The 23,980-nt window shown below is 44.6% G+C and overlaps 1 protein-coding gene and 1 long non-coding RNA gene across 14 annotated transcripts in view; one reads left to right on the plus strand and one right to left on the minus strand.

The window, feature by feature from the left end:
- Positions 1-1,812: 1,812 nt before the first annotated feature.
- Rffl (ring finger and FYVE like domain containing E3 ubiquitin protein ligase) overlaps positions 1,813-23,980 on the plus strand; it is a 65,647-nt gene continuing 43,479 nt past the window's right edge. For 3 of the 13 annotated variants that reach the window (XM_076936174.1, XM_076936177.1, XM_076936182.1), the window contains exon 1: positions 20,494-20,749. Coding sequence is in view for 1 of the 13 variants with exons in the window: in XM_076936176.1 (XP_076792291.1) it covers positions 20,719-20,749 (31 nt within the window). In the remaining 12 variants the exon portion in view is untranslated. Of the gene's footprint in view, positions 2,062-2,167; positions 2,298-20,493; positions 20,750-23,980 lie in introns of those variants that run through there. The other 10 variants (XM_076936172.1, XM_076936175.1, XM_076936183.1 and 7 more) reach the window with 9 other exon arrangements.
- LOC143442728 (uncharacterized) lies at positions 13,368-20,372 on the minus strand. Its single transcript, XR_013111145.1, has 3 exons — positions 20,216-20,372; positions 16,981-17,052; positions 13,368-14,705 (listed from the first exon to the last, which is right to left on the minus strand). It is a non-coding gene; the product is annotated as an uncharacterized LOC143442728 (long non-coding RNA).

Genomic DNA, 23,980 nt, shown 5'->3' on the forward strand with positions numbered 1-23,980 from the left:
TCGGTATTTATCAGCACTTGGATGATTCAGCCATAATATGGACCAGAGGGCCCTGAGAAAAGGATTTCTGTCGGATGCCAAGAATTCAGGCCATGATTATCGTGTCTGACTGATGGTGCAGGTGGAGGGTAAGTGCACTTCCTTTCAGAACAGGGCACTGTGTGAGTTAAGTTGACAAAAAAAAGAAAAAAAAATCCCAAGTCTGGATCTTTTCTCACTTCCGTTTTGGACCTATTACATGTCTGTGTCTATAATTCATATCCAGAGACAGACAGTGTGGTGAAGAACGTGTGCCTCCAGCGCGGCGCTCAGACCCATTTCAGAAACGCGAGAGAGTGGACAGTGTTGGCCGGTCAAAGGTACAAAAACCAGAGAGTGAAGGGAGCCGATGATACACACCTCTGTGGAGGAAAAAGCCCGAGAGAAGGAGAGACCATAGGGAACTGCTGCAAATCGAAGCTGCAGAAATAGCAGGCAGGAGAAAGGGGCAAAGGGTGGATATCCAATTCAGGTGCCAGGGGTCCCTAGAAGGCGGAGCTCCCTGTACACTTCAGGTTGGAGAAACGGTTTGGCATCCCGGCTCTGCTATTTTCTCTCTGTGTGGAAGCTCGAAAATTACTTAAAATGTAGATCCTTGTTGATAACAAGCAAATAACAGTACAGAGCTTGATGGGGTGCTCTGAGACCTGGAAATAGCAAAGGACTTGTAAGGTGACAGACTGATACAGATACACATATTTTAGCTCCGGTTCCCTTCTGATAGTCCTTATTTTAAAATACAAGGGGTAGCACTGTGGTAGAGCATTTTCCTAGTATGTACAAAAATCCCAAGCACCAAAATATTGAATAAAAGCCGGGCGGTGGTGGCGCACGCCTTTATTCCCAGCACTTGGGAGGCAGAGGCAGGTGGATTTCTGAGTTCGAGGACAGCCTGGTCTACAGAGTGAGTTCCAGGACAGTCAGGGCTACACAGAGAAACCCTGTCTCGTAAAGCCAAAATAAATAAATAAATAAATAAAATAAATAAATAAAAATTACAAATTGTTCAGAAAACTCTGAGAGGTCTTTGAGAGGAACCTGATGCTTAAGAAAATGATGTCACTAAACACCAGCCGGAAGAATTAGCATTTATATGACTTCGGTGACTAGGCATCTTCTTAGATCACTGGCTAATGATCCCCTATGCTACCCTGGTGTTTTATGTTTTACTAAGGCCTTTGTGCATTATCTCATTTAATGTGCCTTTCTCATTTAACCTGCCTTTCTGGGATGGGGAAGAATTTGGAAAGGTTAAGTGTCTGCCAAAAGGTGCACAGGTGATGAACGATGGCTGGGTGGTTTCTTAGCAGTCGTTTTCATTGTACTGCAACCCTTCTCAGCTGTGTCCCCATCTTCCTTACGTGCAGGTAGCTTATCCAAGGAGGAAAACACAGGTTATGATGCCCCACTGACTTGGCTTTTAGTATCTCCAAGAGACTTAATACGTTGGGTGAGTCTGGGGTTCTGGAAATCTGTCGTCTGTCGGGTACAATGAAACATGAAATCAAGGGTTCGATACTCAAACTTTACTATAAAGCTAGTTGCTGATCTTAAGGGATTTGCTCAAGGTCACCACGTTGGTTGGAGACATTGGTTGGAGACTGTGGACTCCACACCTAGCCGGGCTCTCGCCGGCCCTGCGGATGAGCCGGGGCTCTGACAGAGGGCGCTCGCGGAGGCTTGCACTCTAGACCGCCGCGTGCCCGATTCCTCTCTATGGTGGCGCGGGCGCGGCGGAGCGGGGCGCGCTCCCGTGGGGGTGGGGTGGAGGGCGGGGCCTCACGCGGAGAGGGCGGGGTCGCACGCAGGACGGGCGGGCGGGGCCCACGCCGAGCCGCGGGGGACTGGGTTAGTGGGGGTGGACTTCCTGGGGCCGCCCGTGATAATGTGGTTCGGGCACCGGGGCGCCCCTCAGCCGTGGAGTTGCGGCGGCCGCCGACCCTGCAGCCCCGCTGCCTGAGTAGACGCAATCGGGATCTGGCCTCTGCCGTCCCAGGTGTGGCTCGGCAGCGTCCGCGGCAGGTGAGGAGGCGGTGGCTGTGGCGGGTTGGGCTGGAGGACCGAGTGCTCCAGGCTGTGCTCTGGGGGGTGTGAGGATCCAGCTGCGCTCCGGGAGTGGGGCAGCCTCTTCCAGGAACTCCCCACCACCAGGTCACCCCACACCTGTCCCATTGAAAGTGCCGCAAAGCATTTCGCCTGTGTGCGCCGTAACCCGGGACGTGTGTCCTCAACTTGTACCCAAGTGTCGTAAGAGCTCGGTAGGTCCTGGGGAAGGATGCATTTCTGTAGGACAGAAAACTGTCTACAGAGGCAGAGCTTAGGCGGCACTGGGGCTCTCTTCCTACAGGAGGACCCTGGAGATTCGGAGTTTGCAGATTAGATGGGAAGTTTGGGATGCTGCTCTCCCCTCCTCCCTGCCAGAGTCTGCTGTCTGCCTCTTGGGAGTCGACCTCTGTCCCCGAGGTGTGTTAGGTCACCACTGTGTGGTCCTGGCCGAGACTCAGAGGGAAGTGGGGCCCCTCTCCAGCTGGCTGCCCAGGAGACATTTGACCGGGCATGGGGAAGTCTGGGTAGATCAGGGGAGCCCGCAGCCTTTCCTGGCATCTGTCTGTTCAGAGCTTGATTTGAGACTGGTAGAAAAAAAAAAAAAAAACAGTGTAATTACTCCTTTTTCTTTAAGGCTGTCAGTTTTTGGGGGGAGGGGGTTGGGGGGTGCTGTTGTGTAATCGAGGAAGAGTTCCACATTCCTCTCAGTCCACCGTGGGGGAAGATTATTCTTAGCTGGGAAATGGGGTTTTCCCCACTCACACTCTGTAGCATGGTTAAAGGCCAGAGTGACGCATGAACAAACACCCCGGGATACGTGTGGCCTTCTAAGAAAGTAGTAAACTCCTTATGCCTTATGTATGTTTTGGCTGGTGGTTTGGAGAACCGAGAGACTTCCTGTCCCCACTTTTGAGAGCCGTATGGTGGTTCTTGCTGTGACAATTCAGTGTACTGAAATGTGGGCAAGGCTGTTCGAATATTGTGGCATTTTTCTAGGAATGGTTGGGGGCTTCGTCCTGGGCCCAGTTTGTAGAGTTCTAAGACTGAAGCTGGCCCTATTTCCTTTGTGGCAACTTCTTTATCCTTCCCTCTGCCTCCCCCCACAATCCCCATTCTTTCGAATGCTAAGAAATAGATGGTGGCAAGTGTTTGTGAAACTTTGCATATTTGCTAATTCTGGATTCCAGAGTAGTTAAAAAGTTGTGGTTTATTGGAGGACAGTAGGAGATTGACGTGGCAGGGCTAAGAACTTGATGGTGTTCAAAGACGTCTGTGTCATAGAGGACACACGCTCACCTTTTTTTTTTTTTTTTTGGTTTTTTGAGACAGGGTTTCTCTGTGTAGCCCTGGCTGTCCTGGAACTCACTTTGTAGACCAGGCTGGCCTCGAACTCAGAAATCCACCTGCCTCTGCCTCCCAAGTGCTGGGATTAAAGGCGTGTGCCACCACTGCCCGGCGACACACACTCACCTTAATGTTTAATTGCAGAGCCCAGTACATTAAAACTTTTTATATTGATAAGCTGTTATCCTGACTGTTTGTTTACATTGGGATCCAGGGTTGTAAATCCACCAGATTGACCAATTTAACCAACTGCTAAAATAAAAACTAAAGGAGAAAGCTGTTCTCAGAAAGCTTAAGTGTTTTCAAATTTTCTATCCACCAAGCCTGTTGACCTAAATATTTAGAATCATCTAATAGAAATGCCTCTTAAAGGGATTTTCATTGACAAGTGTAACAAGTAGCAACATTAACAAAAAGACAGTTTCTTTTCCAATTACAGGAGCCTTGTGAGGTCTAATGCAGCCACATCAAGGCTGTATGGGCCACACCTGCTATTTTCTGACGTCATCTACATAAACCTGAGGAATGTTGGGGAGGGAGCTAGGTATATATTCCTATCATAGCTTGATATATTCCTATCATAGAATCTTTAATACTGCTGTTATTTTAATGGGAGATTAGGGACTTTTATTGCCAAACTTGTGTTGGTACTATGTTTATGTTTGGGGAGGAGAGAAAGATTAACTGCTGCACCTTACAGTCTGTCTCTATAGTTTAGAGTTGGAGTATCATTCAGTTTGATGAGACTAGACCATTTAGATTGCTGCAAGTGAAGTCTCAAGGGAGCGCCTACTTTGCTTGCTTTTTTTGGAATTGATTACTTGGTGGCGGCTACTGGTTCTCAGCACTGTGCTGGGGGATGGTGGTGGGAAGGGGTGGAGCTGAGGGCCTTGCCCTTACTACAACCATAGCACCTTGGTGATTTTAATTACCTGACATCTATGATTTTGGCAATTGAAAGGGCTCATATTTCCATATGCAGACCCAGACTCTCATTCTTTAATAGGGGAATGTTCCGGTTACTTTCTCTTTTTGTGACTTTATGTTAGCCGTGGAATTTTAAAAACCTGAGAGTTGGGCTCTCAAGTCTCATAAATAAATGCCATCTCAAATAGGTAATTGACCTCTTATGTAGTTCCCTCTGTCCCCGGGACTTAACAGTTGCTATGCACTGGACAATGGTCACATCTAATTCTGTTAAGCTGGTCTTAGTCTAAACCCATTATCTTCTCTCTCCCTTAAGATGGTCATGAAGTGTTTCTCCTTTGTGTTTCATATTCAGGCTGATTAGTCCATATTTTTGGAGCCCCCATTTAAAACTGAAGCAGAGCTAAGCAGTTTGTTAAGAGTTCTGCATGTTTTTAAAACATTTCCCTTTTACAAAGCAAGCATAAAGTCTGCATTTCTTCTGGGAGAAACCCAGCTCTTTGAATCTGATAGTAAAACAAAAGCTGGACTTTCCAGCTTTCTGGCATTAGGAAATCTGTGGTAAACTTTTCCTTACTTTCTGATTTTTCCAGTATGATGACTAGTCAGTAGTGATGAATGTTGACCTAGGGGCATTGGGAGATCCTGAAGTCTCCTGTGTCATCAAAGGGAGGACACATTATATTCAGGGTGTAGCTTTCACCCTGGCTTTTTGTAAGGAGTTTCCAGAGGCCAGCCACTTCTTTTGAGGTTCTGTTTGTAACCCAGGATTCTTGAAAAATGTTGACCTTAGGGTCCCACCTCCTGGAGACTTTGATTCATTCGGTGATGACCTACATTTTGAAACCATCCATTTTCAAAAGGCTCTCCAGTTGCTTCTGAGGTGCAGTGCAGCCTAACTTGGAAATCACTGTCGTATTGCATTGACATGAATATGTGTGTGTGTGTGTGTGTGTGTATTTGTTAAGTATATAAATATGTCCAATAAAAATGTATCATCTGTACTTCAAGTCAGTATGGAACTTTGAACATTGGAGTTCATGCCTCTACTTTTTTTGTATGTGTGGTGTTTTGAGACTGGGTTTTCTGTGTAGTCCTTGCTATCCTGGAACTCACTGACAGACTAGCCTTCAACAAAGAGATCCACCTGCCTCTGCCTCTGCCTCCTGCATGTTCCACCACAGCCCAGTTTTTCTTAAAATCTTTAAAATCAAAAGAGGATACACTGAATTCTTTATAAATTGGCAGTGTCTCTGATAACATCATGATGTTAGGGATGTTTGGTTTGCTAGAATAGCCCATCTCCTAGCTGTGACAGATAAACAAAAGGCTTTTATGACTTTTATGTTCATTGCCTCACAGCAAGGCCCCTCTGCCGTATTATCTACTGGGAGTCATGAGGGATGGTTTTTGGTGAAAGTAGCTTCCTTTATCCCCTGAGTGGACAAATGAATGATAATGTAGAAACAACTGGAGGTTTGAATAGGTAGTGGGTGTAGTTATGATCAGTGTGGGGTAGGACAGATGCCTGGGATTTTCTGGTACAATTTTAAAATAAAACCAACATGCTAGCTGTTTAGTTTCTCATAGCTGAAGCTCTTATTGAAATTAATAGGTGTTTAATAAATCGTCAGAAAGTTTTAGTCACTGGTTCTTTGCTTAGTTCATGAAAAGAAGAAAGGTTGCTCAAGTCTGGGAGGATCTAAGTTAAAACAGAATTAGGCACTTATTTCCCTAATAAGAATTTTTTGGTTTTTCGAGACAGGGTTTCTCTGTGTAGCCCTGGCTGTCCTGGAACTCACTCTGTAGACCAGGCTGGTCTCGAATCAGAAATCTGCCTGCCTCTGCCTCCCAAGTGCTGGGATTAAAGGCGTGTGCCACCACTGCCCAGCAGGAAATAAGAATTTAAGAAACAGACTAACCTAGTTTTGAAACCCAGATTTTCACTTCCTGGCTTCATGAGTTTAGGCAAATTACTGAACCTCTGTAGCTTTCTTTCTTTCTTTTTTTTTTCTCATTTTCCTTTCTTTCGTTCATTTGTTTATCTTGAGACAGGGCTTTTCTATGTAGCCCTGGCTGTCCTGGAACTCACTCTGTATACCAGGCTGCCCTCGAACTCCGAGATCCACTTGCCTCTGCCTCCCAAGCGCTGGGATTAAAGGCATGCACCATGACCGCTCAGCTGAGCTATTTTTTTTTTCTTTTAATCTACAAAATGAAAACATCTGATAGGATTGTTTGGTGGATTAAAAGATGGGAAATTATATGAAGATTAAAAGAAAATATGCTCTTTGTATAGTGAGGCAGCTCGTTTCAGTGCCCTTTCAGTTTATGCTCTCTTAGTATTCCTTGTTAAAACATAGCTTTCTGTATGTAGTTTTCGGGGTTTTTTGTTTGTTTGTTTGTTTGCTTGCTTGTGCCATGACTAGTTCGTAAAGGTGAGTGTTGGCCCAGTGTCATTGGGAGATCCTGAGGTCTCTTGTGTCATTAAAGGAACATCATGTTATGTTCCACGGCGATTTCACCGGGTAGCTTGTTCATTGTAGGAAGGTCCTGGAAGGGAGGGAGCCATTCCTTGAGAATTCATTGGATTCCACTCCAGATTTTAAAATGTTAAGAAAACGAAGGAGTGAATCCCAGTTTTCACAGTTCCATAGCACTTGAAGTAAAGATGATAACATCATTTTTGTTTGTTTGTTTGTTTTTGAGACAGGGTTTCTTTGTGTAGTCCTGGTTGTCCTGGAACTCACTCTATAGACCAGGCTGGCCTCGAACTCAGAAATCCACCTGCCTCTGCCTCAAGATAACATCCTTTTTTGTACATATTATATATGCTTATCTCATAATTACATAGAGTCATACTAATGCAATACAACAATGGCTCCTAAGCCAGGCTTCCTGCCAGAAACATTTGGAGAGTCTTCGTGTTTGAAAAGATGGTTTGAAAATACAGGTTGTGGGCTGGAGAGATGGCTTAGTGGTTAAGAGCACTGACTGCTCTTCCAGAGGTCCAGAGTTCAATTCCCAGCAACCACATGGTGGCTCACAACCATCTGTAATGAAATCTGATGCCCTCTTATGGGGTATCTGAAGACAGCTACAGTGTACTTATAATAAATGAGTAGACCTTTGGGCCGGAGCGAGTGGGGCTGGAACAAGAGGGGGAAGCGGGGTGGAGAAAGAAAATACAGGTTGTAAGATTTTGCTACATAGCCCAGGATGGCTTTTGTTGTATTTTTTTGAAGTCACTGTAGCCCTGGCTGGTCTAGAACTTGCAGTGTAGACCAAGCTGGTCTCAGACTCAAGAGTTCCATCTGCCTCTGTCTCCATAGTGCTGAGATTAAAGGTCTATACCGCCTGGCCTGGCCTCTAATTCTCCATCCCTCCTGCTCTGGCTTTGCTCATATGTGCTAGGATTATACCATGGTTGGCTTTACAAAAACTACTATTATTATTATTATTATTATTATGTGTGTGTGTGTGAGAGAGAGAGACAGACAGATGGAGACAGGGTCTCACTGCATAACCCAAGCTGGGTTTTTGTGTCTCTGCCTCCTAAGAGGCATCTGGAACTTCAACCTAAGGCCTCAGACATGTTAGGCAAGTGCTATGCTGCTAAAATTAATCTCTAATGCATATGTACATATATATGCACACATATGTATGTATATATGTACACATACATATGTATTCATGTATATATGTGTATATATACACATATGTATGTATGCATGTATATATATGTGTGTATATTATTAGGTTTTGATATTTTATGTGATGACTATTTTGTCTTCATGTATGTCTGTACAGCATGTACGTGTCCGATGCTCCTGGAGGTCAGAAAAGGGTGTGGGATCTGGAATTAGAGATGGTTGTAAACCACATGTGGTGCTGGGAAGCAAGCCTGGGTCCTTTGTAAGAGCAGCACATGCTCTTAACTGCACAGCCACCATTATCTTCATCAGCAGCAGTCAGCTATTTTTATGTCAGCTTGACATAAGCTAAAATCACCAAGAAGGAAGGAGCCTCAATTGAGAAGAAATGTCTGTATAAGATCAGGCTGTGGGCAAGCCTATAGGGTATTTTCCTTATTATCGATTCATGGTGGAGGGCCCAGCCTATTGTGGGTGGGCATTCCTGGGCCGGGTGTCCTGGGTTCTATAAGAAAGCAGGCTGAGCAAGCCATGATGGTAAACCAGTATGCAGCACTCCCACTTGTTTCCAGCATCAGCTCCTGCCCCCAGGTTCCTGCCCTGCTTGAGTTCCTGTCCTCACTGCTTTTGATGATAAACTGTTATGTGGAACTGTGAGTGAAATAAGCCCGTTCCTCCCCAAGCTGCTTCTGGTTACGACATTTCATCACAGCCATAGTAACCCCAACTGAGACAGTTATCAGTTTGAGAGAGTTGTTCAGGCTGGCTTTGAACTTGCTGTTCTCTTGCCTTTGCCTCTCCACAGTTGGGATTACAAAAGTTCATCATGCCTAGCTAAGGTATCTGTTAAAATCCAGCCTCCCTTTTGTGTCTTTCCAGGAATGCTTACCCACTTAGCTCTTCTAGAAAGTATATAGAAGATTAAGGGCTAAACAACCAGAGAATATGGGTGGGGAAGAATGAGCCACAGGACAATTAGCAGTGCTTTAAATTTTTTTCAGAATGAGTGGAGTGTTGGCATTTGCCCAGAATTACTACCTGCAGGAATAAATTAATAACATTATCTGAATTCTGCTTGGTATATTTGGACGATAGCCCAGAAACTCCAGATTAAGCTAGCAGGCTTTGAGGGTGGCCTTGTTCAGGAGTGCCTGTCATTCGTGTTTCCATGTTTCCCCTTCTCTGGCCTTTGTTTTTTTTCCTCCCTTTTCCTCCTCCAAGCTGCCCCTCCTTTCCATTTGTTGATGGAGCCCATGATGAGTTCAGGCTGGGCCCCTGGACCAGAGGCTAAAAGAGGTTGCTGGTTGCTAACACCTGTCTCCCAGCTAAATGAATAGGCTCTTTTGTAGGCGGGGTTGTCAACGAAGCTGATTAGTGCAGTGCTGGCTCCAAGGGCCTACTAATGACACAGCATATGGAAATCGTGGGGGTGATTGAGAGCCATGGTAAAGTTTTTTTTCTTACACCGTATTTTTTTTTTTTAATATTGGATTATCATACCAGCCAAATTTTTGCATGTAACCTATGAATCTGTTCACTCACTGCCTAAACAGACTAATTTCTGTCATATTGACTGGGAATCATTTATATTCTGTAGAAGTTCCTACCCTTAAGGGCCTTTGTATTGTTCAGTCGATGTCTAGTGTGTAATACAATTAAAGTTTTGTTCACTGAGCACTGACATAATTAGTTTAATTTCTGCTCCTTTATACATTCCTGTTGGCAGCTGGAAAATTAAAATACTAGATGTTGCATAAAACGGTTTTTTGAGAGTGATTTTACTGTCAGTTGAATGGACTTAGGCCCCAGGGTACATTTTTTAAGATGTCTTATTCAACTTGCCTGTAATAGTCTCCTCTGTATAGAATTAATGTATTAAGACACATAATTGACTATTTAAGCATTCAGCAGAGACAGTGTTTGGCCTTTTACCCCGTGATTATATTTTTTCTACATCTCTTTTGAGGAAATGTATGTAATTTTTGGAAACTCTTAAGTATATCACAGTTACATGAGCATGTGAACCGTCTTGCAGCCTGAAGACCGGAGTGGTTCTTTCTGATAAGCCACAGTATTTAATTCTCTCCCCGAAGGGTTGGTGTGGTCCTTTTAGATCATAGCCCTTGTAAGGTTGATGTGGAAGTGGGAAGGCTGTGAAGCCTGGGAAATCCTTTCATAATTTTCCTGTATGTTTCACAGAATGGCTTTGGCCGTTCAGCAACTGAACTCGCTCTCAAGGAGGCTTTGCATCCAGTTATTCTAATCCTCACTTAATTTCCTATGGGGTTCATAGGGAGATTGTCACCAGGCTGATGTCATGGCCATGACCTACAATGCTTTTTAATGTGTTAAGGCACCAACCTTTGTGTGTTTGTTTGTTTGTTTGTTTGTTTCTTTCTTTCACTTATGTTCGTATGTATTTATTAAATGAAAAGTGATCTTGGTATGGTAATTTCTCCATTGTCCCCTCCTGTCAAGAGGTGACAACAGACACAGCGGTCCTGGTGTCTCAGCAGACTTTCCATATGAGCACAATGGGATTTTTGGAGGTGGGGGGTGGAGTGGAGGCCAGGCTGTAATGGTGTGGCTAAGGTGGTCTCCACTTTGTGGGCTCAGATGATTCCCCTGCAGCTGTGACTTTGAGTAGCTGTGAATTTGGGGTTTCACTGGATGGGTGTCATTTGATTTTGTCACTCTGGCTCCTGAAGCTTTATTGTCCCTTAGTTTAACCTCCACACTTGTCTAGAAGGGCACGGGGAAGATGAGTCTCCATTGCCTCTGGGATGTGGAATGGTCAGGGCTAGTTGCACCCACCTCTCTTAGAACCCGGCTCCCTCCAAGAGGAGGGGGAAATCGCCCCCATTTAAACCAGTAGGTTAGCTGGGCGGTGGTGGCGCACGCCTTTAATCCCAGCACTTGGGAGGCAGAGGCAGGTGGATTTCTGAGTTCGAGGTCAGCCTGGTCTACAGAGTGAGTTCCAGGACAGCCAGGGCTATACAGAGAAACCCTGTCTCGAAAAACAAAAAAAAAAACCAAAAAAACAAACAAAAAAAAAAAACCCAGTAGGTTTTGCTCAAACATTGTGATTGTCTGGATGCCCCTTAAGGAACTGCTGCCTAGCTGTCCCTACAGGTGTCCAGAAACCAGGCGCTGTGTGGCGAAGGCCCTACCATTGTTTACTTGCTGGGTTATGTTAATAGGTTTGAAGGAAAAGAAAGAGCCTTTCCTAAGGAGAGTGCCCCTCCCCCACCCTGCTTTCTTATTTTACCCCCCTTGTCTTGTAAACTTTCCAGGCTTGGGCCGATGCCTTGAACACACTGACCTTAGTGACTAGGTGAATCAACACACAGTATCACAGAATGTGTCCTCCACCCCCTCTTCTCCCTCCTTAATCGTAACTAAGAGACTAAGATATCTGCTTTGTACCTAGCCACGCCTCACCCTCCCGTGGCCTCACCCTCTGGAGGTTGCCAGGCGGTCCCTGAGTCCTTGCAGTTAGGTTGTATCCTCTCAACAGGGAACCCGACCACAAGCTTTACTTGAAAAGGAAAACGGTCTGCTTGGGGAAAGAGCATAGTGTCTTCTAGTGCTCTAACAGGTGGGCCAGTGCAAGTTTGGCTGTTTTGAAGAATAGTTAAGTATGGTTCTCTGGTCTTTGCAGTTATGTAGCCATTGTTTGGACAGCTTGGATTTTTGTTGGAATAAAGAGGAATAGAGTCTAAAATTATATGCAAGGGAGTAGGAAAGGAGAACTTTGTCGGCTGGTGGCGGCACAAGCCTTTGGTCCCAGTACTTGAGGCAGAGGGACTTGGATCTCTGTGAGTTCGAAGCCAGCCTGGTCTACAAATTGAGTTTCAGGCCAGCCTGGGCTACACAGAGAAACCCTGTCTCAAAACCAAATAACAACAACAACAAACAAACAAAAGAAAAAATTTTGTCCACCTCTAAATTCTGCACTTTGCACAAGGCTAGATTCGGGTGCTTTTCTTGGTTTTATCGTCTACCACGAAAGACTGGTCATAGTCTGTGTCAGAGCTCAGGTGTTTACTGACTGGGTGGGAAGAGGGCGGGCACAGTCGTTCCTAGAGAGCTTGACAAAAGGCCTTCTACCTTCCTGGTACACCTTTGGGCATATGGTTGGACTGAGCACCCCAGGTGACAGGCCCGAGCTTAGTGTTCCCCATAGCTACACTGCTGACTGCTACAGAGCAGGAGCCTGGGGAATTGTGACTGAACCAGCAGTGACTGGTACACACTGCTGTCTCTGAAGATGGTTTTCATCAGGTGCCTAAGTCCTAGTTACTTGACAGAATCTGATGGGATTTTTTTTCTCCCCACCCCCACCCCTGCCTCTCCTTTTTCCTAGAGCCCTCCCTTTTCCTCCCCTCATCCCCCAAACCCCACATTTTGTTTTGCTTTGTTGAGACAGGTTTTGCTGTAGACCAGGCAGATGTGTACCACCAAACCTGGCTTCAACATAGCTTTATATAACCAAAACCAGTTTCAAAAGTGAAAATATCTTTAGAAGCACAAATACTTAAAAGGAATAGACAAGACAAGAAAAAAAAATTCAGGGACCAGAGAGATGGCTCGGTGGTAAGAGTCCAGGTTTGGTTTTCAACACACACATGATGGCTTACAACTGTGCTAGGTAAGCGTGCATGTGGCACACATACATACGTGTAGGTGAACCATTCACGTTGAACAAATAAAGTGAAATTTCTTTTCTTTTTTCTTTTTTCTGTTTTTTTTTTTTCAAGATAGGTGTTCTCTGTGTAGCCCTGGCTGACCTGGAACTCACTCTGTAGACCAGAAACACACAAAGATCTGCCTGCCTCTGCCTCCCAAGTGCTGGAACTAAAGGTATATGCCTCCACTACTTGGCTTAACATGAAATTTCTTAAGAAAAAAAAACAAAAGCCTCAACCACTTGGGTTTAGTTCAGAGGCATGTGGAAAGCCCTAAGTTTGCTTGCACACCATGTCCACATATGTATGTACACACACACACACATGTATGTGCACACATACACACACATGTATGTGCACACATACACAGCCTCTGGTTTTGTTTGAGTAGAACAAACTTAAAGAGTTCAAGAAGGCAGGTTTGAGTGCTGTACTGTGGAGCTAACTAAGTGTGTGTTTGTGAGACAGGGTCCCACTCACTCTTGGACCTTTAACTCTCCATTGTTCTGCCTTAGACTCCCAAGCACTGAGATTACAGATGTGCATTTCAGCCTCTTTTGAACCCTTCACCAAACATCACTTTTGCAAAGGTGGGAGTGTGGAAATTTGCTAGTACATAAACATTATGAAAGTATTGAAGCATCTGTCTTTATTGAAGACGGCACAGACATTGTGACTTCTTTTTATTTGTAAAGCTGTAGTGAGGTTATGTAACTCAAATTTTAGTTTTCATCAAGTCTTTAAAAATGCCAATTCCAGCTCTACGCGGTGGCACAAACCTTTGATCCCAACACACCCAAGAGGTGGAAGCAAGCAGATCTCTGAGTTTCGGGCCAGCTAGGATTACATGATGAGACCATGAAGCAGATTCCCAGTGTCTAGTCCAAGCCTGTGGAGTCTAGTTGTGTGGAAGTGGGGTAGTAGCATTCTGAAGCAGTCTCTAGTCCCCACTTGAAGAAAGCATGTCTGTGAGAAAAAACCTCACACGTTCAAAACAAAACAAAACAAGAGACCAAAAAGGTTGAGGAACGCCGAATGCCGATGTCTTTACTTGGTAGAGGAGATAGCGAAGGCACAGGAAACGAAGGAGCTTGTCAGGTCTCCTGCCTCCTCATTGCTGGTTTTCCAGTACTATAACAGCATGCTCTCTTATCGCTTTCTGTACTTTCAATCAGAATCCATGAGGTTGTGAGAGCAAGGGTGCTTTGATTCCTTCATAACAGGATTGACCAGTGTAAAGTTAGGGCATGGGTGGGAGAGGTGGTGCAGGAGTGCTGGCTGCTCTTGCAAAGGGATCTGGGTTCGGTTCCCAGCACTCATACAGCAGCCCATAGCCCCCTATAACTCAGTTCAGAGCATCTGAGACCTTCTGGCCACTGTGGGCATCAGGCATGCATGTAGTAGACAGACATACAGGCAAGCAGAATACCCGGACGCAAAAACAAATCTTTAAAAAAAAAAAAAAAGAATTGGTGTTTGAGAAAAAAGAAGAAAAGAAAAGCTAGCATGTCCTAAAATGTGGTGAAGGATCCGCTTTGTAAAGGGTTCCCATCTACCCCCAACCCTCATCTAAATTATAAGAGGATAAATGGACAGAAAAGGCTCAGCCTTGAATGTCACAGCTGTGTCGAAGTGCTGTGAAAATATCTGAGTGTACATGGTTTTCTGTCTCCCTTGATGGATCTGAAGCACACTTTGAGTAGCATTGTTCTAGGTGGCTCTGAGGACATCTCAGGAATTCAATGATGCAGGTCTTCCATCCTTCCTCTCTAGCATCACCTGTAACCGTAGCAACCAGGAGTCTCCCCTTCCTCCCCAGGAGAGGTAGTCCACCACCTGGGACTCCTAGGTCAGAACCATAGTTTTAATCCAGTGCAAGGACATTGCCTCTGATGAGTTTAAGAAGAAGTCAGTAGAGCTGTATCAGGAAGCATAGTCACCTCTTGTGACTAAATAGCATTGTTTCCAACTTTGAGGCAGGTCACAGAACTCACCACTGACAAAGGTGCTGAAAGAGAACAGAAGGTGAAATTTTGGGATGTGCAGTTTGAGGCACTTCACCTGTGCTTGAAGAAGTGTGAAGAAGCATTAGTCATTTGCATGGTTATAATGTTGAAATTGGTGTCTGTCTGGGCCCCCCCCCCCCCCCAGTAGAGTTCTTTTCATGTGTGCCTTTCATTCTGGTTTGATTGTTTACTTGTATGAAATTCCAAACTTGAGAGGTTGTTGGAGCATTCTTTGGGTAGTTAAACAACAATGAAGCTGTTTGGATGTTTGCAGAACACAGCTTCCTGTGTCTGGACTCTGCACAGGAGATGGTTTCAATTGTTCAGAAGTAAAGCTGATTAGAAAATGCATTGTCTGCAGCTTGACACAGCTGTCCAGGATTCTGGCCCTGCTGGGGCCTTTGTACAAATGTTGCTCAACACTTTTGGAGAAAATTTGTGTTTGTTTGTTTGTTTGCTTGTTTGTTTGTTTGTTTGCTTGGCTTTTCAAGACAGGGTTTCTCTTTCTAGCCCCAGCTGTCCTGGAACTCACTCTGTAGACCAAGCTGGCCTTAAACTCAGAGATCTGTCTGCCTTTGCCTCCTGAGTGCTTGGGTTAAAGGTGTGCACCACCACCACTCATATTGAGTTTGTGTTTCTAGAAATGTCTATGGTTCTTTTCTGAATAGATAAGGAAGCTAGAAAGGTTCAAGAAGGGCATTCCCCCCGGGGGGGGGGGGTTCTCACAGCATCTCCAGAAGATATCCTCCCCCAGCCAACTAAGGAACCGCTCTTGACCTTGGTTTGGGCCTTTCTTTCCTGCTAATGACTGGTAGGATAGCCTGCTGTCAGGCTGTGAGACATCTTATAGTGGGGTTTGGCTAGTATAACTTCCATTAGGAAAGATGGGGGGGGGGGGGTGTCCATAAGAGTACAGATGGCTTTGAAAGTATCTCTGCCAGCCCTGTGAAGTCTTGGATTGTGACTTTGAACATTATTTTGTGACGGATGTAGTAAGACTGTCTCTACAAACAGCCTCCTTCCTGTTGGAATCATATGCTGGCCATAGGAGCTTGGGGAGCTGGGTGTGCTCTGCGGGCTATTTTACTCATCCCAGTGTGCACAGTGATCTTTTTCTGAATGACACTGTGTGCATTCTAAAGCAGGTGTTAGGAGAAGGCTTATTCCAACCTAAAAATATGAGAGAACTTTGGGTAAGACTGGTCAAAGACAAAAAAACCCAGAAAACAAACAAACAAGACCCCCAAACTCTTGCTATGTGGAACATGTCTCTTTGTGCCATCTTTTTCTTGAATGAAAAGCGCCAACACTATGGGTCAAAGGGGCGTTTGGTGGTAGAGCGCTTTACTTCCCTAGTACATGCCAAGCCCTGGGCTCCTTCCTGCACCACAGAAATCAAACAGAACGAAACTGAAACAGTCAGTGTGTGCCAGGAATTTTGCTGTGTTAACCCGTTCAGCCCCCCAGCCAACCAGCAAGATGCCAGATGCTGGTATTGCCTGTGTTCCACAGATTTGAAAACACCCAAAAAAAAGCTGGCCTCAGGCCAGCAGCATTGAAACTGAACCAGCTGAACGTGGTGGTTGAGTCCCCAGCCCAGGCTGCCATCACCGCCACCCTTTCAGCTCATCGAAAGCACATACTTTTCAGATGAGTCTTTACAGATTCCATCTCATATAATGTGGGCTTAAAACTTCTTTGAGACATGGCCCTCCTCCTGTGAAATGCTACTTTAAAATGATGTATTCGCTCTTTATCTTCCTAGTGTGCTTTTGTTAGTACTAAAGAATTGTTTTATCATTTATTCTTAATCCTAAAACTTTAAATGTATAAACCAGGCACCCTTAAAAGCATATTTGGCTCATCATCTAAAGCTTTGGTTTAGGGGAGATCTCATCGGTGGGCTTTCTGGCCATTTTTCTTTTCTTCTTCTGAACATATCATCCTGTTCATGAGTAGCCTTCCTCACAAATCCTATGTGAGCCATATAGTCTGTGCGCTGGGAGTGACATTGTTGAGAGAAGTGATGCTGGTCTGTCCTGCTGAGAAGCACTGTTCACATAGAAAGTAGAACGTGGCCCCACGGGAGAGTGTCACATGACATAGAAATGCCAGCTTTATCTTTTATCTCCAACCACAACTACCCACAGTCTACTATCCTAGTGTGCCCATCAGTCTCACTGAATAAGTAAACCTGTTTGCAGCAACTGATTGCCCTGCCCTACGCTGCAGGCAGCCTGTCTAACCACACCCTGTCTGACTGGCTCTGGTTCTTACCTGGTTTTCAGGGCAGGCATTCTCTCAGCCTCAGGAGTTCATGCTCTGTGGGTGCTTCGCCATTGTTCCTAGCTAAAGGGGGAAACAGAGAAAACTGCCAGGGAGGGATAGCACACAGGTCAGGTCTGAGTGTATTTCATTTGGGCCAGCACTCATTCCTTGCTTCAAGTCTGTCTGTCTGTCTTTCTTTCTTTCTTTCTTTCTTTCTTTCTTTCTTTCTTTTTAAAATCCCCACCTTGAATGGCATTGCCTGCAAAATAGTCTGAGATATACTTTGCTAGACAGCAACTTTACCATTTCTAGTTCTCTGAAGTCGGTGGACAGTTCAGTAATTGTACTTTATTTATTTCTGTTTTTTGATGTAAGGTTTCTCTATGTAGCCTGGCTGACCTGGAACTGCCTCAACTCACAGAGATCCTCCTGCCTCAGCTTCCTGAGTGTTGGGATTAAAGGCATGGATTACTACACCCAGCCTTCACTTAATTTTTTTTTAATTTTATTTTTAAAAGGGATATTTATTTATTTAACCTTGTCTATATGAATGTTTTGCTTGTGTTTTTGTATGTCTCATATTTGTGCCCAGTCCCCAGAAGTCAGAAGAGTGTCAGGTCCCCTGGAGCACTGGATCTGGTTGTGAGCTGCCATGTGGTGCTGGGAATCTAGCCCAGTCCCCCTGGAGGGAGCGGCAGTGTGTGCTCTTAACTGCAGAGCCCTCCCTACCCCCTAGACACATTCTTATTTTGAGATAATTACAGTTTTACAAAACATTGTGAAAACAGCATCCCTGAACTGGCTCAGTGGATAAAGACTGCTGTTGCCAAGCCTGATGACCCAGGTTCTATCTCTGGGACCCACATTGTGAAAGGGGAGAACCAAGTTCTGAAGTTGTCCTCTGACCTCCGTAAGCAAACAGGCAGTACCAGGTGCATGCATAAAAGAAATGCAATGTAATTTTTAAAAACTGCAAAATAGGAGTGCTTTTATGTGTGCCGACTAGCCTTATGTCAACTTGACACACAAGCTAGAGTTACCTGAAAGGAGGGGACAGAGTTGAGAAAATTCTTCCCTCCTAAGATCCAGCTGTAAGGCATTTTCTTAATTAGTGATTGATGGGGAGGGACCAGTCCATGGTAGGTGATGCCATCCCTTGGCTGGTGGTCCTAGGTACTCTAAGAAAGCAGGCTGAGCACACCATCCAAAGCAAGCCAGGGAGCAGCACCCCTCTGAGGCCTCTGCATCGGCTCCTGCCCTGTTTTGAGTTTCTGTCCTGACTTCCTTTGATATGGAAGTATGAGCCAAATACACCCTTTCTTCCCCAACTTGCTTTTGATTATGGTGTTTCATCACAGCAATAGTGATTTTGCTAAGACATCGTGTGTCCTTCACCCAGCTTTCCCCAGTGGTTATATTTGTTTAACCAGGAAGTGGACAGGGTTGCATACCCACAGATCTTCTCGCCGTCCCTCTTTAGAGTCTCACACATCCTCCTTTCCCCGCCACTTCTGATTCTTGGCAGCTAGTACTCTCTAGCTCTTTATTTTTGTCATTTTAGAAATGGTATGGAAATAGATTTTTAACAATTTGTGACTTTTTTGAGGCTGGCGTTTTTTTTCTTAGCATGACATCACCACATTGCATGTAGTAGTTAGTCACCTTTCTCTCTTTGCTGAGCGTCGTCGGCTGTTCACCTGTTTTGCAGCATGTTGGTCGCTACCACTTTGGGGCGCTTACAGATAAGGCTGTTGTGAGCATTCATGTGCTGCAGGTATGTGTATAGATAGAAGTTTTTTTTTTTTTTTTTTTATTTAGATTTATCTGGTGTGTGTGTGTGTATGTGTGCAGGCATGTGCCCTGTATGGTGCATGTGTAGAGGTCAGAAGCCAACCAATTGGCTGGAATTGGTTCTCTCTTGCCTTGTGGGTTCCAGGGATAAAACTCTGGTTAGCAGGTTCACTGGCCCTGGATACAAGTTTTAATTTCACTGTTAAATGCCCAGAATGCAGTTGATGGGCCTTATGGTGACATATGGTCAGGTTTCTTTCTCTTTATTGTTTTGAAACAAGGTCATGTTGTATTGCCCAGGTGGCTTCTGATATTGATATATATATATATATTTATATATTTATTTTGTTTGTTTATTTGTTTCGGGTTTTTCTGTTTGTTCTGGAGCAAGCTCTCTGCCACTGGTGGATTTGGTTTTTAAGTTCATCAGATTACTCAGTAAGTTGACTTGGCCAACAAAGACAGGTTTTGAGTTGTGTGCTTTTAGCCCTCCATGTGACTCTGCCTCTGTGCTGAGGTCTGGAGACTCACTGTAGAACCCTGCCTCTGTGTGTCATGAGTTGGAACCAAGACTAACTCACTCTCCTGACTGCCTGGGACCATGCAGTCCAGACTAGGAGTTTCTGGTGATTTCTTTATAAATCTGCCTCTGTGACTGTGTCCTCAAAATTTGACTACAAATAAAAGTTGTTCAATATGCTGGATAATGGTGGCTATTTAATCTCTGCTTTAATCAGCCAGCCTGATCTACAGAGTGAGTTCCAGGACAGCCAGCACAGCCAGGGCTACACAGAGAAACCCTGTCTCAAAAAAAAAAAAAAAAAAAAAAAAAAAAAAAATCAAATTGTTTTCTTTATCGAGTAGTTTTAAAACCTTAAGGTCAAGTCGTTTAAACTGCTTACTTAGAAATGGTGCAACAGTACAAAATGCATCTAGACAGAAGGTAAACTTCCACCTCTACAGAAGTGAACCAGTTGTAGACTTGTAATCATATTTCTCTCTGCTTCTGTATGTGTATCAGTGTGTCCATCATGAAGCCCCATGTCTGCATGCCTTCCCGCCTGCCAGTCACAATGCTTTCCCCTGATGGCCACCATAGTATGGTGATAATTTTCCTTATTAGGTTAGAGGATAAGCATCCTTCCTGTAACTGTTCTGTTATAAAAGGGATAGCAGAGGTGCCTTTTCACAAAAATCCCAGTCTAGATTTATCTTTTAAACCGATACCCAATCATAAACTTGTACGTGTTTATGGAGTGCCTTGTGCTGTTTCAACATGTATACAATGTGTAATGTTTCCATCATATCTGTCTTCTCAGTCACCATCAAATCCTCCAGCTTTTCGGAAATACATAGTATATTGTCATCACATCCAGTCACCTCGCCTCTTACTGCTATCTAACTCTAGTTTAGCACCCATTTATCAGCCTCTCCCCATCTCCCCTTCCCCTACCTTTAAGGACCCGAAGAAGATAAGTTTTATTCCTTGATCCATGGGCTCAGGTTGAAATAGGGCTGTAGCTTTATTTGCCAGTAAATCGATAGAATCTGGACGTTAGGCTGTGTTCCCTCATTCATTATAAATCATGCAAGCCTCCCTTGTGATGATGAGTCCTCTTGCTGAACCCTGGGGAGGTGGGGACTGAGCACAGTCAGCTTCAGAGGGTGTGCAGTCCTTGGGGTGTTTGTCTTGTTGTCATCAGCCGCTTAGTCAGATGAAGTGTTTTCTTAAAGCTCCCAGAATGTACAGTTCAGTCTTTGTTTTGAAATCATTCTTCCTGTCTTCTTTCCCTCCTCCATTACTTTGATAACCTCGATGAGACATTCAAGCTGTGGGGCTGTATTCCTTTATTTCCATAGCCTACAGAAGCCAGTTTGATGGTTAACTGTGGGCGAGCAGGGAATTATATCTGCTTGGCTGGAACTCACCCTTAAAGATGAAGCACTTGTTGACAGATGCCCCCTAGGCTTGGAGATGTGAGCAAAGGTAACTGGGTCCTTTGGATTTTTAGTGGAAATCGGGGTGAAAGTTTTCAAAGTTTGACTTAATGAGGGAGGATGTGGGATTGAGGAGGGAGAGGCATTGTGAGTGAGAGTGTCTGTGTTAGAGAGGGGGAGAGGGAAAGGGAGAGAGAATGAGTGTGTGTGTATATGTGTGTATATATGTATATGCGCGCGCACACACACACACACACACACACACACACACACGATTTTGGGAGGCAAAGAATCTAAAGCTGTATAGAAAGAAATTACAGATTCAGATGGTCTCCAGCACTGAGTTACCACGCTCTGAGAGGGAAGGTGAAGGGGCCAAGACAAGTAATAGGACTGGAGTCTAATAATGACTTCATTATGCAGCCATTTGAGTTGTTTGGGTGATGGAGTTTGATGTCAGGGCTTCTTTTCTGTCCCTTTTCTGTGTGAGCAGCTCAGGAAGAAGGCTAAGCAATAGCCCTGTGTAGAAAATTACACCCACAAATGGCTCCGAGATTTCCATTGCCAGGTTCTGAAATGAGCTGCCCAAGACAGCAATTTGAGCACATTGTCGACAACCTTTCTCCCAGCCCCTCATCAGGTCCTCAGACCGTGTCTTGACAGCTTCAACTCCTTCTGTTGCAGTGTGCTTGCTGCATTTTCTATTACAGGAGTTCAGCATCTTACTGTGCCTGAGGTGGGTAGTTGCTAGCCTCTTGATATTGGATACCTTTCCTGAGCTATGAAGTATTAGACCATAGTGGATAATAAAGGGCCCACAATTACATTATAGAACAGACTCTGGGAGCTGTAATGGGGGAACAGGCTGGGGGTGCACATCCTCAAAAGCTGGTTGAGGCTCAGCTGTGCCAGTTGCTATGTCTGAACATGAAAGTAGCTCGTTAAAGATTAAAGGGCTGCTTGGTCCTCCTGGCCCCAAGATGGAATGATCTCTGCTATGGCGACAGCTTCTCTTTCCCAGGAGAGGCCATTTTATACAGCAGGTTTGTGCTTCCAAATGTCACAGTGAGCTGCACTGGCTGATACAGTGTCGATAAGTTGACATTTGGGCACTCTCAAGACATATGAGCTCTATAGCATCCATGGTTTGAATTTCTGGGAAAACTGCCTCATCAGGAAGTCAAAAGCCTCAGCTTTCAGCCTGCCCCCACGGGGAGGTGGTCTCCTTTGTTTCATTTGACTGTTCCATGGAGTCAAGTGAACTTGTATTTTCTCAGCAATAAAAATTCTATGAAGTCCCTTGTACTGCATCCCAGGTGTGAGAGCGGCTCAGTATAACCAGACTGCGGGTGACAGCAGTTAGGAAAATTGTCTTCTGGAGACTTGAGAAAAATAATAGCCCAACCGAGAAAATAAGGAGCAGTTCAGTTACATTCCGTGTGGTTCTTGTGGATAGGACTGATGTCGAGGGCCCGTGTGACTACAGTTCAACTCAATGATCTTTGGAAAAAAAAAAAAAAAGGGACATTTCATTTTACTCTGTGCGTGCTCAGGTAAAGAGCAGTAGCCTCCAGGCACTGTCACAGTCTAGTCTATGTCTGAACCACCTGCCACAGGATTCCGGGGCGTGCCTCCACTTTTGTTCATTCAGAGCTGCTGAGGGACTGGCATGGAAACCATCTTTATCCCTGAGCGCTCTTCGTGGTTCTTAGGCAGCACTGCAATTGATTCTTGAGTATCCTGCAGCTTACTTCATTTGTCTGCCGTAATTTCTATGATTTATTAGATGATGTGGTTCCCATATTATTTTTTTTAGAATAGCAGGTACTTTTGTTTATTTGGAAAGGGGGGTGATGATGCAGAGATGATTGAGTGGGTGGGGAGCACTATTCCTTTCATAGAAGACTCGAGTGAGTTTGAGTCCCAGCACCAATGTCATCCATAGCTCTATCTCCAAGGAGATCTGACGCCCACTTCTGGCCTCCATAGTCACTACATTTATATACACACATATCCCTCCTACACATTTAAAAATAATAAAAATAAACTAAAAAAAAAAAAAAGGTATGCTTAGCCAATAAGAGCCCCTCACACCACAGTGATTAGAATTTGACAGTGTTTGGGACACCACTGGTTCTTGGAAACTTGGGTTTTACTGCTTCACTTTCAGAGAAAGGATGTGAATGTAAGATTAATTTTATTGTCAAGAAGAAATGTATTAAGTGGTGGGAATGCCTACAGTCTCAGTATTCAGGAGGCTTAGACAGGAAAATCATTCGTTTGAAGCCAGTCTGTGCTACATACATAAGAGTCTCCAAAAAAAAAAAGAAAAGTTTGACTCTTTGATTCTGTACCTGTTGCAGCTCCCTCCCTAAATCTGTTGACCTCTTTGCATATGCTTGCTCAGTCTGTATGGACTAAAGATTCTTGAGGAATGAATAGTTGTTTGTTTTTCATAGTTGTTTGTTCTGTTAGGCTTTATTGCAAGGAAGAAATGTCATTGTCTGTGCTTAGTCCAAAACAATGTGTGAGGTAGATGTATGTTTGTTTTTTTGAAACAGGATTTCCCTGTGTGTAGCCTGGCTATCCTGGAACTCACTCTGTAGGTCAGGCTGACCTCAAACTCATAGAGATCCACCTGCCTCTGCCTCCTGAGTTCTGGGATTACATTTTTAATTTGTAGTATGTGGGGAGAGAGGAGGAGCTGAGACAGCACTTTCTTGGGAGTTAGTTCTTACCTACCTCCCAGGTTTTGAGGCAGCGTCTTGTAGTTTGTACTGTTCCAGACTAGCTGGTCCATAAGCTTCTAGCTGATTGTCCTGTCTCGTCTCCCATTCGTGCCTTTGAGTGCTGAGAATACAGATGTGTACCACTGCATACCACTTCCTCCAGGGACAGAGCTCAGCTTGTCCAGCTTGCCTAGCAAGCACTTTTATCCACTGACCCATTTCTATGGTCCCTGTTTTGTGTTTTTCTTTTTTTTTTTTTTTTTTTTTTTTTTTTTTTGGTTTTTCGAGACAGGGTTTCTCTGTATAGCCTTGGCTGTCCTGGAACTCACTCTGTAGACCAGGCTGGCCTTGAACTCAGAAATCCACCTGCCTCTGCCTCCCAAGTGCTGGGATTAAAGGCGTGCGGCACCACTGCCCGGCATCTGTTTTGTCTTTTAAAGTAAGTGTGTGTGTGTGTGTGTGTGTGTGTATAGTTTCATGCTGGCCCAAAACTTACCGTGTACCCAGGCTAGCCTCAAAATCATGTCCTGTTTCAGCCTCCTGAATGCTGG

Source organism: Arvicanthis niloticus, chromosome 6 (assembly GCF_011762505.2).
Source record: "Arvicanthis niloticus isolate mArvNil1 chromosome 6, mArvNil1.pat.X, whole genome shotgun sequence".
Taxonomy (NCBI): domain Eukaryota; kingdom Metazoa; phylum Chordata; class Mammalia; order Rodentia; family Muridae; genus Arvicanthis; species Arvicanthis niloticus.